Here is a 14,190-nt window from a genome sequence, read left to right on the forward strand (position 1 = left end):
GAGGCAGTGGCTTGGGGGAGAATTTTAGAGAAAAACTTTGATTTGAGTCTTGGTGTGTTATCTACTAACTTTAACCTTGGGCAAGTTACTGAATCTCTCTAAACCTCCTTTTAAACCTCATCTGTAAAATGTAGTACTTAGGACATATAATTGTGAGAATTCATTGAGGTGATGAGTGTAAACTACAAAATAACGCCTGGTATTGTACTAAAGTATATTCCAGGTAACTTTTCAGTCTTTATTCTACATACAAGTAAAACCTTGGATTGCGAGTAACTTGTTCTGCGAGTGTTCTGCAAGACGAGCAAACATTTCCAATAAATTTTAACTTGATAAACTAGCGATGTCTTGCAATACAAGTAGTATGTGACACTGAATGTCACATGATCACAGCTGAGCCAGTGGTTCTTCTTTCTCTACGGGCTTGTGGGTGATGGTCTCCCATGCCCAGATGCTCGGTCTCAGGCCACAGCATCTGGCAGAAATCAGTGATCTTTCAGAACGTTGGAAGGTGCCCACAGCTGGCACTAGTGTATGTTTTGTCACTTCAAAGCACCTATGGACAGTCCTTTGCTTTTCCATACAAGAGTAAGCTTAGGAATGCTTTGCTTCATTCTAGGTCAGGCTGCCTGCAGATATAGACCCTTTCCTCTGCTGCCTTATTGCCAATTACATTAAATACGGTAACAAGAGTTTATTAATACTGTACTGTAGTCAACATCCGTGCAAGCGTATACAATGGCCCCCAGGCGGAAAAATGTTGAAAAGAAAGGTGGTAAGAAGAAGGAGATGATTACAGTGGAAGTTAAGAAGGAAATCATCAAGAAGTATGAACGAGGTATGCGAGTGGCTGAAATTGCAAGATTTTATAAGAAGTCTACATCGACCATTTGTACAATATTAAAGAAGAAAGAAGAAATAAGGGGGCTAGATGCAGCAAAAGGAGTCACGAGAATATCAAAGCAACGGCCACGTGTCCTGGAAGATGTAGAGAAGTTGCTTCTGGTTTGGATAAACGAGAAGCAACTAGCAGGTGATACTGTGACTGAGAATTTTATCTGTGAGAAGGCAAAGGCCTTGTACACTGACCTTGTAAGTAAACTGCCAGGTACGTCAACAGAAAAAGAAGAAGGCTTCAAGGCAAGCAGGGGATGGTTTGATAACTTTAAGAGGAGAAGTGGCATCCGTAGTGTTGCAAAGCACGGAGAAGCTGCAAGTTTGGACGCTAAGGCAGCTGAGGCATTCGCTACTGAGTTCCAGAAGCTCATGGTTTCCGAGTGTTATCTGCCAGAACAAGTTTTTAACTGCGATGAGACGAGGCTTTTTTGGAAAAAGATGCCAAAGAGGACCTACATTACAGAAGAAGAGAATGCAATGCCTGGTCACAAGCCCATGAAAGACCATCTCACCCTCTTGTTTTGTGCTAATGCAAGCGGGGATTTTAAAGTCAAGCCCCTGCTTGTGTATCATTCTGAGAATCCACGAGCCTTCAAGAAATGCAAGGTTCAGAAGAGCCAGTTAAACGTTATGTGGAGGTCCAACAGCAAGGCCTGGGTCACTCGTATGTTGTTCATTGAGTGGATCAACGAGGTCTTTGGTCCTGCAGTGAAGAAATACCTTTTAGAAAAGAATCTGCCACTCAAAGCCTTGCTGGTCATGGATAATGCTCCTGCTCATCCTCCAGGCTTTGAGGACGACTTACTGGAGGAATTCGAGTTCATTAAGGGCAAGTTCCTTCCTCCCAACACCACTCCAATCCTCCAGCCCATGGATCAGCAGGTCATTTCAAACTTTAAAAAGCTTTACATCAAAGCACTATTTCAGCAATGCTTTGAGGTGACCGAAGGAACAAACCTTACTCTACGAGAATTTTGGAAAAATCATTTCCACATCGTGAACTGCCTTAAGATCATTGATAAAGCCTGGGATGGGGTCACCAAGAGAACCCTGTGTTCTGCTTGGAGAAAACTGTGGCCTGATTGTGTTCTTGGACATGACATAGAGGGGCTTGCTCATGAACAGGAGGCGCCAGTTGTCGATGAAATCGTGTCCTTGGGGAAGACCATGGGCCTAGAGGTGAACGAGGATGACATCCAGGAGCTGGTGGAGGAACATGGTCAGGAGCTGACCACCGATGAACTGATGGATCTGCATCACGAGCAACAGCAAAAGGTTATGGAGGAGATCTCGTCTGCAGAGGAGGAGAAGGCAGAGGAATCCCTCACTTCAGATGAGATTAGGGAGATGTGTAAAATGTGGGAAACAGTGCAAAATTTTGTAGAAAAGCACCACCTGAATAAGGCTGTAGCAGTGCAAGCGATGAATCTGTTTAACGACAATGCAATGTCACATTTCCGCGAAATCCTCAAAAGGAGGCAAAAGTAAGTGTCATTGGATAGGTTCCTTGTTAAAGTTGCACGAAAAGAGAAAGATTGCATTGAGCCAGTACATAGCAGTGATTCCATTAGTGATAGTGAAAGTCGTCCTACACAATAACCCTCCTCTCTCTTGTCTCCCTCACACCAGCCACGAAGGTTTTCAAAGGTAAGTGCAGGTTAATTTATTTACTTTTCTTTATATTTTGTATTTTCTTTATTATTTTATATTGCAATATTGTAATCATTTTTACATGAGTATTTTTGGGTGTGGAATGGATCATCTGAGTTTCTGTTATTTCTTATGGGGAAATTTCGCTTTGATATACGAGTGCTTTGGATTACAAGCATGTTTCCAGAACAAATTATGCTCGCAAGCCAAGGTTTTACTGTATGTCTTTCTGTTGAGGGTGGAGATTTCTTTTTTTTCATTTTATTATTATTTTTTTAAGTTTATTTATTTTTGAGAGGGGGAGGGAGAGCACAGCAGGGGAGGGGCAGAGAGAGAGAGAGGGAGACACAGACTCTGAAGCAGGCTCCAGGCTCTGAGCTGTCAGCACAGAGCCTGACGTGGGGCTCGAACTCACAACCTATGAAATCATGACCTGAGCCAAAGTTGGATGCTTAACAGACTGAGCCATCCAGCTACCCCCGACGCTTTTTTTTTTTAAAGTTTATTTATGTATTTTGAGAGGCAGGGAATCAATCCCCAAGCAAGCTCCAGGCTGATGGCCTGGGATCCTGAACCAACAAACCATGAGATTGTGGCCATAGCGGAAATCAAGAGTCGGACTTAACCGGACTTAACCGACTTAACCGACTGAACCACCCAGGCACCCTGAAGGTGGTGATTTCTGATTTAAATTACAAACCCTAGAGCTGTTTGGTGCCTTTATCATATCAATGTAATAAGACTTTGATAAATTCTTGGCATTCGGGTTTGTGATAATAAAGTCATATCCACAAAAAACATTTTTACGTATAACTCAGGAGGAGAAAAGGGAAATAGACTAACATATTACTAGTATTTAGAAGAGTTAAATGAAATCAAGGGAGTAGAAATGGAATATAGGTCACACAACTGTCAGCCAAGAAAAGCTTCTTGGGAAAGGGACCCCTGAATATTGAACCCTTTAAAAATAGAGAACTTACTGTTTACTTTAGTTGTTGTTTTAGTAAAGAGCACAGAGCTCTTATCTGGGTGCTTCTTGATAGATTTGCTGCCTGGTAAATTGAAAGTATTTTGTGTTTGGGAGTGTTAGATTATTAACACTGTTTAGGAACACATTGTGAATATTATATGTGAAGTTCTACAACTGTTAGATTCTGTAAGGGACGAAATCGGTCATGCAAAAGACAATAAAAGCTTCTTACAGGTTTAACGGTAATTTTATAGCCATATTAAGTAGTCAGCTCTATAGGTTTTCTAGAATTAATCTAGACAAAAATTGAGATAACTTGAGAACAGATGCCAGTTGTTTTGAGGATTATTATTTCTTACCCAAGAGTAAGAGGGTATGTTCTTAAAATTTTTGTTTTTGTAACGTTTGTTTATTTTTGAGAGAGAGCGTGTGTGTGTGTGTGTGTGTGTGTGTGTGTGTGTGTATACACAAGTAGAGGAGGGGGCAGAGAGAGAGGGAGACACAGAATCTGAGGCAGGCTCCAAGCTCTGAGCTGTCAGCACAGAGCCCAACTGCTGGCTCAAATCACGAAGGAACCGTGAGATAATGACCTGAGCCGAAGTCAGACGCTCAAGTAACTGAGCCAGCCAGTTGTTTTTTTTTTTAATGTTTATTCATTTTGTGTGAGAGAGAGAGAATGAATGGGAAGGAGGAAGGGGCAGAGAGGATCCCAAGCAGCCTCAGCTGGAGCCCAACGTGGGGCTTGATCCCACAAACCAAGCCCCCAGGAACTGTGAGATCATGACCTGAGTGGAAATAAGGAGTCGGATGCTTAACCATTTGAGCCACCCTTGTCACTTTTAAATAACAGGTTGTTTGTAAAGATTCTCTTTGTATCTTTTCAATTATGTAGACTTTTACTGATTAGCTAGGATCTGAGTATAGATTACCATATTTGCCAGTGCTTAAGGTGTAGTTCACTTTTCCCTAGAAAGGTATGTCTGGTATACCCATATTATGGGTGGAAAGATGAATGACAAAGACTTAAAAGACTGTGGGAATTGCTAATAGTCCTGTGTGAGCCACATTATTGAGTAAAGTCTACTAAGTATACAAAAATTAGGTTGTCACTACAATTACTGCTGTAAAATACAGAGACCAAATAGGTTACTAAGATGTCAAATAATGGGTTGGCTTAATGGAAGATGGCAGAGTCTGTCTCCTCTTACAGTACCTCCTTGGTAGCCAACATAATCCACCTTAAATTCATTTTTTCTTATATTGATTATGTACGTTTTAAGAAATGTGTGTATGTGAATCTATGTGAAAATTGCACCTAGAAATAAGAACAAGTTAAACAGAAAATTCAATCAACAAGGCTACCAGTTTGATTTAGTAAATGGCAAAAGGATAGTGGCAGAATAGGTGGTTTTTATGCCCAACTTTTTTTTTAATTTCAACCTTATTGAAGTATAATTGCCAAAATGTAAGATATTTCAAGTGTACATATGGTGATTTCATGTACATTGTAAAAGGATTCTCTCCATCTAGTTAATGAACACATTCATCACCTCACATTTATTTTTTCTGCATGTGAGAACATTTAAGTTCTATTCAGCAAATTTCAGTGATATGGTACAGTGTTATCAAGTATAGTCATGTTTTACATTAGACTGTCAGACCTTATTCATCTGATTTCCCGCAACTTTTTTATTAAGAAAATTTCATGCACGGGGGCGCCTGGGTGGCTCAGTTGGTTGGGCATCTGACTTCGGTCCAGGTCATGATCTCATGGTTCGTGGGTTTGAGCCCCGTGTCGGGCTCTGTGCTGACGGCTCAGAGCCTGGAGCCTGCTTAAAATTCTGTGTCTCCCTCTTTCTCTGCCCCTTCCCTACTCACGCTCTGTCTCTCAAAAGTAAATAAACGTTTTTTTTTTTTTTTTTGAAGAAAACGTCATGCACGTGAAAGCAAAAGAGTACAAGGTGTATGACAGTGAACCTCTTACCTAGACACAGTGGTGTTTTAACATACTAATGTCTATAAGAAAGCACTAAAATATGCATATGTTTGCTAAGCCACTTGAAAATCATGACATTTCCACTAAATATTTCAGGCACTTGCTAAGAATAAATACATTCTCATATATAACTCTAACATAACTGTTCTTTTAAAGAAAATTCAAAAAATAATTCCCAAGTTGGGAGGGACCTCGGAGGGACAGAGAGAGAAAGAGACAGAATCCCAAGCAGGCTCTGCAGTTCTGTCAGTGCAGATCCTAATGCAGGGCTCAAACTCACCAACCCTGAGATGATGACCTGAACCAAAATCAAGAGTCCAACGCTTAACTGCCTGAGCCACTCAGGCACCCCTATCGTTTTTGTTAAGAGTATATTTCTCTTAATGAGTGCTGAGTAAAGTATAGGATTGTTGAATCACTTTGTTGCAGACCTGAAACTAACATTGTATGTTAACTATACTGGAAATGAAATTTAAAAAATTTTTAAAAACTAAAAGTAATTACCAAATATTATGTAGTTTATATATTCAAATGTTTCATTTGTTCCCAAAATGTCATTTATAGCTTTTATATGAATCAAAATCCAATAAAGGTTCAAATGTTGCATTTTCTTATGGCTCTTTAGTTTCTTTCTTATTTTTTTTTATTTAAAAAAATTTTTTTTTCAACGTTTTTTATTTATTTTTGGGACAGAGAGAGACAGAGCATGAACGGGGGAGGGGCAGAGAGAGAGGGAGACACAGAATCGGAAACAGGCTCTGAGCCATCAGCCCCGAGCCCGACGCGGGGCTCGAACTCACGGACCGCGAGATCGTGACCTGGCTGAAGTCGGACGCTTAACCGACTGCGCCACCCAGGCGCCCCATTATTTTTTTTTTTTTTTATTTTAGAGAGAGAGTGTGTGTGTGTGTGTGTGCAGGTGGGGGTGGAGAGAGGAGCAGAGAGAAAGAGGGAGAGAGAGAATCTCAAGCAGGCTCCACATTTAGCATGGAGTTTGACACCAGTCTGATCCCACGACTTTGGGATCCTGACCTGAGCCAAAATCAGGAGTTGGACACTCAACCAACTGAGCCACCCAGGTGCCTCAGCCCCTAGTTTCTTCTAATTTAGTTTGGGGTGTGTCACATTTTTAAAGAGAACATGTTGCTACTTTTATAGAATGTTCTCTATTCTGCATTTGTCTGATTATTTCTTTATAGAATGTCCCACCTGGATTTACCTCATTATTTTCTTGTGCGGCTGCTTAACTTACTCCTCTATTGCTGTGTTTCCTACAAACTGCAAGTTAAATTTAAATACTTGATTTGTTGGGGTTTTTTTGGTTTTTTAATGTTTATTTTTCATTTTCGAGTGAGTGAGCACAAATAGGGGAGAGGCAGAGAGAGAAAGGGAGACACAGAATCCAAAGCAGGCTCCAGGCTCTGAGCTGTCAGGAGAGAGCCCGATATGGGCTTGAACCTAGAAACCAACCATGAGATCATGACCTGAGCTGAAGTCAGATGCTCAACCAACTGAGCCACCCACGCACCCCTTGATTTGATTAAGGTTAACCATAATTGTCAGTGGCTTGTTTGTTGTTTACACCAGTTGATGAGAGGCAGAGTCTGAATTATCTGCTAACATTTTTCTGTTTAAACTTAAGTACTGTCATAACTTTTGGTGTTTGAGATAATAGAGCTACCTTTGTAACTTACAGTTCAAATATAACAACAAGACTTTGAGAAAGAATGCAGAAGTAAGTTTGCTTCATGTCCTTTTGGTTCACTGCCCTCTGAGAAAATGAGTTGGAAGTTGGGACAGGCAAGAAGGGTAGATATATTTAGCAGAAGCAAACCATAGTGGAATTGTAAAGGGGTCAAAACCAGAAATTTAGAAATGGAGATTAGGGGCACCTGGGTGGCTCAGTCAGTTAAGCATCCAACTCTTGATTTCGGCTCAAGTCATGATCTCATGGTTCGTGAGATGATTATAAGGTTTGTTTCACGTTATAATCATCTATCTGTGAAACTTGATTTTATCTTCATATTCATTTGACAACTTCTGTGCCATTCTTTTCTTGCCCAAGTACCTAATTTCTCCTCAAAACAGTCAATCCTCTAAAATTATGGTTACTATTAATTTTATTGGTTACTATCAGTATGTTATTGTCAGTATTGACTAGTGAATAATTTTTGTGGATATAATTTCCCAAAGTCCTTTAACCTAATTTCCATTTCTTTTTTTTTTTTTTTTAATGTTTATTTATTTATTTTGAGAGAGAAAGAGTACGGGTTGGGGAGGGAGCAGAGGGAGAGAGAGAGAATCTTAAGCAGGTTCCACGCTTAGTGTGGAGCTGGATGCAGGTTTGATCCTGTGACCCTGAGATCATGACCTGAGCCGAAATCAAGAGTCAGATGCTCCGACTGAGTCACTCAGGCACCCAAGAAATGATAGTTCTTTATGCATAGAATGTGGGATGATAGCTTTAAAAAAATTTTCCCCTTCAGGGCCGCCTGGGTGACTCAGTCGGTTAAGTGTCCAACTTCAGCTCAGATCATGATCTCGTGGTTTGTGAGTTTGAGCCCCACATCAGGCTCTCCACTCTCAGCACAGAGCTAGCTTCAGATCCTGTCTCTCATTCTTTCTGCCCCTCCCCTGTTTGTGCGTGCGCGTGCTCTCTCTCTCTCTTTCAAAAATAAAATTAAACATTGAAAAAAATGTCCATTTCAGAGTACGGATTCCATTTGATCAGAGTTTCTTAATCTTGGCACTATTGATGTGTTAGAGCAGGTAAGTCCCTAGCTGACCTGTGTATTATAGGATGTTTAGTAGCATCCCTGGCCACTGCCCACTAGATGGATGCCCGTAGCAGCCCTCCCCAGCCCTACCTATAGTTATGTCTACCAAAAATTTCTGTAGACATTGCCAAATGTCTTCTGGAGGGCAAGTAGTCCCCATTTTTGAGTATCATTGAGTTGGATAAAATACACTGGCATGTGTGAAGAAGATTCCTTAATGTCCTTTATGATTTGGTTTCCCTTTAACAGCTGTCAAACCCAAGTTTCTTCCACAGGTAGGCCCCACTGTGTGCCTGGTATATGCTGGAGAACAGTGGGACATGATGAAATTTTTTATCTCTCTTGGGAATTTTATTGAAGGGAGAAATAAGGTCTTTGTTTATAAGTCAAGTTGTAGGCCTTTTGCTTTATCTAAACCTCCCACCCCCTTCCACCTTGGAAAAGAAACTTACTAGCTATTTGAGCTTATATGCTGTGGATAAAGTTTTTGTTAGGAATAGTTAAGAAATTTGTTTGATATCTTTGAGGTGATCTGTCGTTGTTTTGGCATTCAAGAAAAGACTGTCTTTAGGGGCACCTTGGTGGCTCAGTTAAGTGTCTGACTCTTGATTTTTGGCTCAGGTCATGATCTCATGGGTTCATGAGATTGAGCCCGTGCCTGGCTCTATGCTGACTGCACAGAGCCTGCTTGGGATTCTCTGTCTCTTTCTCTATCCCTTCCCCACTTTGGATACCTGCTCTCTCTCAAAATAAATAAACATTAAAAAAAAGACTGTCTTTCAAAAAATAGTTGCTTGCAAAAGGACTTGATTAAACTAAATGTATCCTTTTTGATTGTCCTTAAAAATTTTTAAGTACCGTTGACCCTTGAAAGGTGTGGGGGTTATGGATATTAACAGCCCGATAACCTCCCCAGTCAAAAATCTACGTATAACTTTTGACTTCCCAAGAACTTAACTGCTAATAGCAAGAACTGTGAGAGATCACTTTTTACTGTGATAACACAATTTACTGGAGAGATCAGCTGCTCAAGTGATGTTTTAAGGGGACATTGGGATACCACAATGCTCGAGCTCACTGCAGTTAGTAATAGGAGGTGGCTACAAAATTATTACAGTAGTACAATATATACTACAGTTAATTTAATGCAGTTATTTAATACTGCATGTTTGTTTACATTTCTCTATTGCAAATGCCACCATGTACAGTCTGTAGGTGTGTAAGTTTTGGTGAATTTTGATTTTTTTAATTTGTGTATATTTTATGGTAGTAAATGATAAATGAGTATCTAAATATATTTTATGAATTCAAGACATAGCTACCTTTTTCTTATTTTGTTTTTTGACATTTCTAGGCTACACAGTTCATCTGTGAGGTTTTTCAAAATCTCCAAACTTTTCCAATACGTTTACTGAAAAAAAAAAAAATCTATACATAGGCTTGTCCAGCTCAAACCCATATTGTTCAAGGGTCAATTGTATATGTAAATTCTGCCCTTCAGGAAAATGTCCAGCCTTCTTGTTAGGGGAAGGGAAGGGGTTGAGGATAGGGGAAGAGTGGAAGTAATGAGATTAGTGAGAATTTTTTGCTCAGTAAATATGTTACAAGACTGAGAAATCTCAAAGAATTTCAGGAGAAAATAGAATTTTTTTAGTTTCTAAAACATGTTCTTTGTGGATGTGGAACTTTCTGCCAAATGCCATGGGAGTGAAATTGAAGATAGCTGACTAATAATCGGGGGTTGATATGAAGATTATTTTATTTTACCTTTTAAAATGTTTATTCATTCTGAGAGAGAGAGAGAGAGAGAGAGAGAACACATAGGGGAGGGCAGAGAGAGAGGGAGAGAGAGAATCCCAGTCAGCCTCCACACTTACTGTGGATCCTGGGGCTTGATCCCACTAACTGTGAGACCATGACCTTAGCCAAAATTAAGAGTCAAATGTTCAACCAGTTGAGGCACCAAGATGCCCCTGGAGATAATTTTATATTAAAAAAATTTTTTTTGTAGTTTATTTTTTGAGGGGGAGAGAGCAAGCAAACAGGAGAGGGACAGAGAGCCGGGGGCGGGGGGGATCCCAAGCAGCCTCCACCTGTCCACGCAGAGCCAGATGTGGGGATTGAATTCATGAACTGTGATCTCATGACCTGAGCCAAAATCTGGAGTCACACTTAACTGACTAAACCACCCAGGTGCCCCTAATTTTATATTAAAAGTGAGCAGAGGGACGTCTCACTGGCTCAGTTGGAATAGCATGCAGCTCTTGATCTTGGGGTTGTGAGTTTGAGCCCCACATCAGGCTGTCTGCTGTCAGCACAGATCCTGCTTTGGATCCTCTGCCCCCCTTCTCTCTGCCCCTCCCCCACTCGTTCTCTCTCTCTAAATAAATAAACTTTTAAAAATCTTTTAAAAAATAAAATGAGCAGAAAGGTCCCGAGCACCTAGACTGTGGTCTTGGAACATCATTTCCCACCAAAAGGAATCAGAGCTCCTTAAAGAAATGGCGTATTCTAGGTCTGGGGAAGGAAATATGTGAAACGATCCTGGAGCTATTAGATTGCCAGGATTTTAGTAGACACTTTACTAAGGTGTCAGAAGGACTCGGAAGCTAGCTGAAGTTTGACTGGCCAAAATAGGACACTTTTGAGTATCAATAAAGATAACTGCAGTAGACCAAAACACGTAAATTATATTTAAAATATAATACCATAATGATAGTTTAAGAGCAAGCTTATTGTTCACTTTGGTGAAATACTATTGCATCATTATTTTGAAAACTGGTAAATAAAGGGAAAAAAAGCAAGATAGAAGGAATCAAGACTTTACTATGTGAACTGCACCATGGGTAACCAAATAATATAAATGTTTTGGCTTTTTTGGGTTTTTTGTTTTTTAAAGTTTATTTTGAGAGCACAAGCACAAGTTGGGGAGGGACAGAGAGAGAGGGGGCAGAGGATCCAAAGTGGGCTCTGCACAGTCAACTGGAACTCACAAAACCCTGAAATCATGACCTGAGCTAAAATCAAGAGTCGAATGCTCAACCAACTCAGCCACCCAGGTGCCCCTACTTTTTGTTTTTTTAAATAGAAGTGTTCTAGTTAATAAATGAAGGAAGGACAGATTTAGAATGATTAGATCCAGCATCGAGCATGCCCCCAGATGGAAGAGAACTCTACCCTTAAGAGTAGTCTTGGGGGGGAGGGAGAGTTCATCCTGTATATAATCATGCCACTAGATCCAACTGTCAATTTCAGGATATCCAGGGGGACAGAGGCATATAGTAAACGCTATGGATATGTGATCAACAATATCCAGGTTGTAGAAACTACAAGAGATGAACTGGTTCTTCAACAAATAAATGGCAAGGGAGGGAAAAAAAATGATTTATAAATTAAAAGACTTAAACTTATCAAGTAATCATAATATATGGACCTTATTTGGATCCTAATTCAGACAAACTTTAAAAAAGTATGGTATTTGAGAGAAATTGAAATTTGAATGTTGACTGAATGATATTAAGGGACTACCAATTTTTAGGCATGTAATGGTACTATTTTTTTTCTTTTGTTATATCTTTCAGGTCCTTATCTTGTAGAGGTCCATGCCAAAATATTTATGAATAATGTAGAGATTAGCTTCAATATAAGATGAAGGAGGGAGGCATAGGTAAAACAATTTTGGGTTGATAATTTTTGAAGGTGGGTGATAGATACATCTCTACTTTTGTATTTAATTGAATTTATATCACATTTAAAAAAATAGAAGAAAAGAATCACAACAGTCTTGATTCAGAGACTCACAGTTATAATATGATGAAAGTTTGCCCCTTCACTTGGTTTTGGTATGATTCTCAAATTTTTTGTCCATCTCACATTTTCCTCTTGATGTGGCACTGTGTTCCCTATGTGCTGGCCTTTTCTGAAATTCACATTTTTGCCTCGCAGTTTTTCAGAAGAAATTAAAATGCCCCTAAATTGGGTAAGGATTGAATCTCAACATGTTTGTTTGTTAATGTGAGAAGTATCCAAGTCAGAAATACACTTAAAGCAAAGTAATAGAGAAGAGACAGAAAAAAAAAATCCAGGGGCGCCTGGGTGGCTCAGTCGGTTAAGCGGCCGACTTCGGCTCAGGTCATGATCTCGTGGTCCGTGAGTTCAAGCCCCGCGTCGGGCTCTGGGCTGACAGCTCAGAGCCTGGAGCCCGTTTCAGATTCTGTGTCTCCCTCTCTCTGACCCTCCCCCGTTCATGCTCTGTCTCTCTCTGTCTCAAAAATAAATAAACATTAAAAAAAAAAAATTTAAGAAAAAAAAATCCAGGTGTTTTTGTTTTTGTTTTCCTTATGAGAAGTTAAAGTAAAGATTTGGTGTGGAAAGAGGTTAAACGTGAGTAGAATGATAGTTTGGGAAGATGTATACATTGCATTACTGGGCATTTAGTAATTCCTGTCTTCTTTAATCAAAAATAGTTGAAAGGTAACTATGTGCTACCTGCCATGGGTTACTGAGCACCACAGAGTTACCGTTTTTTCTCATGAGCATCTTGATAGAGATATTAAGTATGGCATTTCTTCATATTAATGAAGATTTCTTTTTGATAACTGGAAAACTACAAGAAGGGTGCTAAATTTGCATGTTTCAAGTTTGTGAAGTATTTAGGTTGATATCTCTATTGTGGTAGGGCCTGTCTTTTCCAGTTTTTTGACCCTGAACTATAGATGGTAAAATGAAGGATCACGCTCAGAGACAACAGTCTAGGTCAGAATTGAGGACTGTTTGAAAAACTTGGTTTCACTGTCTTTCAGAGATGTTTGGATGGATGTGAAATATGCTCAGTCAGCAGATTGGTTATTTTTTTTCTGGGTTGACAAGCCTTATTGGTTAATTTGTCTTGTTTGCTGTAAAGAACTTGAAAAATATTTTGAGTTGAATTTTCTGCTCATTTTGAATCTTAATTTACATTGGTTGTCTTAGCAGAACATATACATGGGGAGTTCTTCTGTCTTGATAAAAAGTAGTTAGGCCACAAACATCTTTCTTAGCCATTTTTTTTTCAAATCTACCTTTCCCACTCTTTCTGTTTATTAGAGTATCTTTTTCATGGGAGGACTAGCATTGTTTGACTTTGATCAGATGGAAGAAACTTTCTTTTTTATTTTAGAGAGAGGGCACACCCATGGAGGAGGGGCAGAGGCGGGGAGAGAGAATCTCAAGTGGACACTCTGCTCAGCGCAGAGTCCCACACGGGGCTCAATCCCACGACCCTACATGACCTGACCTGAAATCAAGACTCAGATGCTCAACTGACTGAGGCACCCTGGCTCCCTGGAAGAAACTTTGAATATTATTCTTAAGGTTCATTGCTGGATTGCCTGGGTGGCTCAGGTGGTTATGGTTATAAAGCATCTGACTTTGCCTCAGATCATGATCTCACAGTTTGTGATTTCGAGTCCCCCCCCCCCCCCCCCGCCACCGCATCGGGCTCTGTACTGACAGTTCAGAGCCTGGAGCCTGCTTCAGATTCTGGGTCTCCCTCTCCCTGCCCCTCCCCTGCTTGTGCACTTGCGCGCGTGCGCTTGCTCGCGCGCTCTCTCTCTCTCAAAAATAAGTAAACATTAAAAAATATTTTTAAAAAATTTATTGCTTCATAAAATGAAACATGCACTCAGTCCCTTAAAATATTAGAAGTAGTTTTAGGTAAAGACCAGCCTTTTGGATATGCTATTAAAATATCCATCCATAGGCATGACACTGAAAACCACAATTTGCATTCAGCTACCTCTACTTACTCTGAAGGAAAGTTTTCTTCTGATGCTCAGCATATGTATGGGGAGTTTGCTTGCAGCTGGTCAGAGTTGAAAGAAAGTGCTTGAGAACCATCCCCAGAACTTATCATCCACAGT

At 40.1% G+C, this 14,190-nt stretch overlaps 2 protein-coding genes across 5 annotated transcripts in view; both read left to right on the top strand.

Moving 5' to 3' along the window:
- Positions 1–14,190, top strand: part of POGZ (pogo transposable element derived with ZNF domain) — a 54,579-nt gene that overhangs the window by 5,588 nt on the left and 34,801 nt on the right. The gene's annotated exons all lie outside the window — the stretch shown is intronic.
- Positions 841–11,886, top strand: LOC125913332 (tigger transposable element-derived protein 1-like). Its single transcript, XM_049618407.1, has 2 exons — positions 841–2,208; positions 11,872–11,886. The coding sequence occupies exons 1-2, from the start codon at positions 841–843 to the stop codon at positions 11,884–11,886; spliced, it is 1,383 nt and encodes a 460-aa protein (XP_049474364.1).

This window comes from Panthera uncia (assembly GCF_023721935.1).
Source record: "Panthera uncia isolate 11264 chromosome C1 unlocalized genomic scaffold, Puncia_PCG_1.0 HiC_scaffold_4, whole genome shotgun sequence".
Taxonomy (NCBI): Eukaryota; Metazoa; Chordata; class Mammalia; order Carnivora; family Felidae; genus Panthera; species Panthera uncia.

Excerpts from the sequence above, each read along its gene's own strand:
- LOC125913332 (XM_049618407.1), top strand. The coding sequence starts at position 841 with ATGCGAGTGGCTGAAATTGCAAGATTTTATAAGAAGTCTACATCGACC.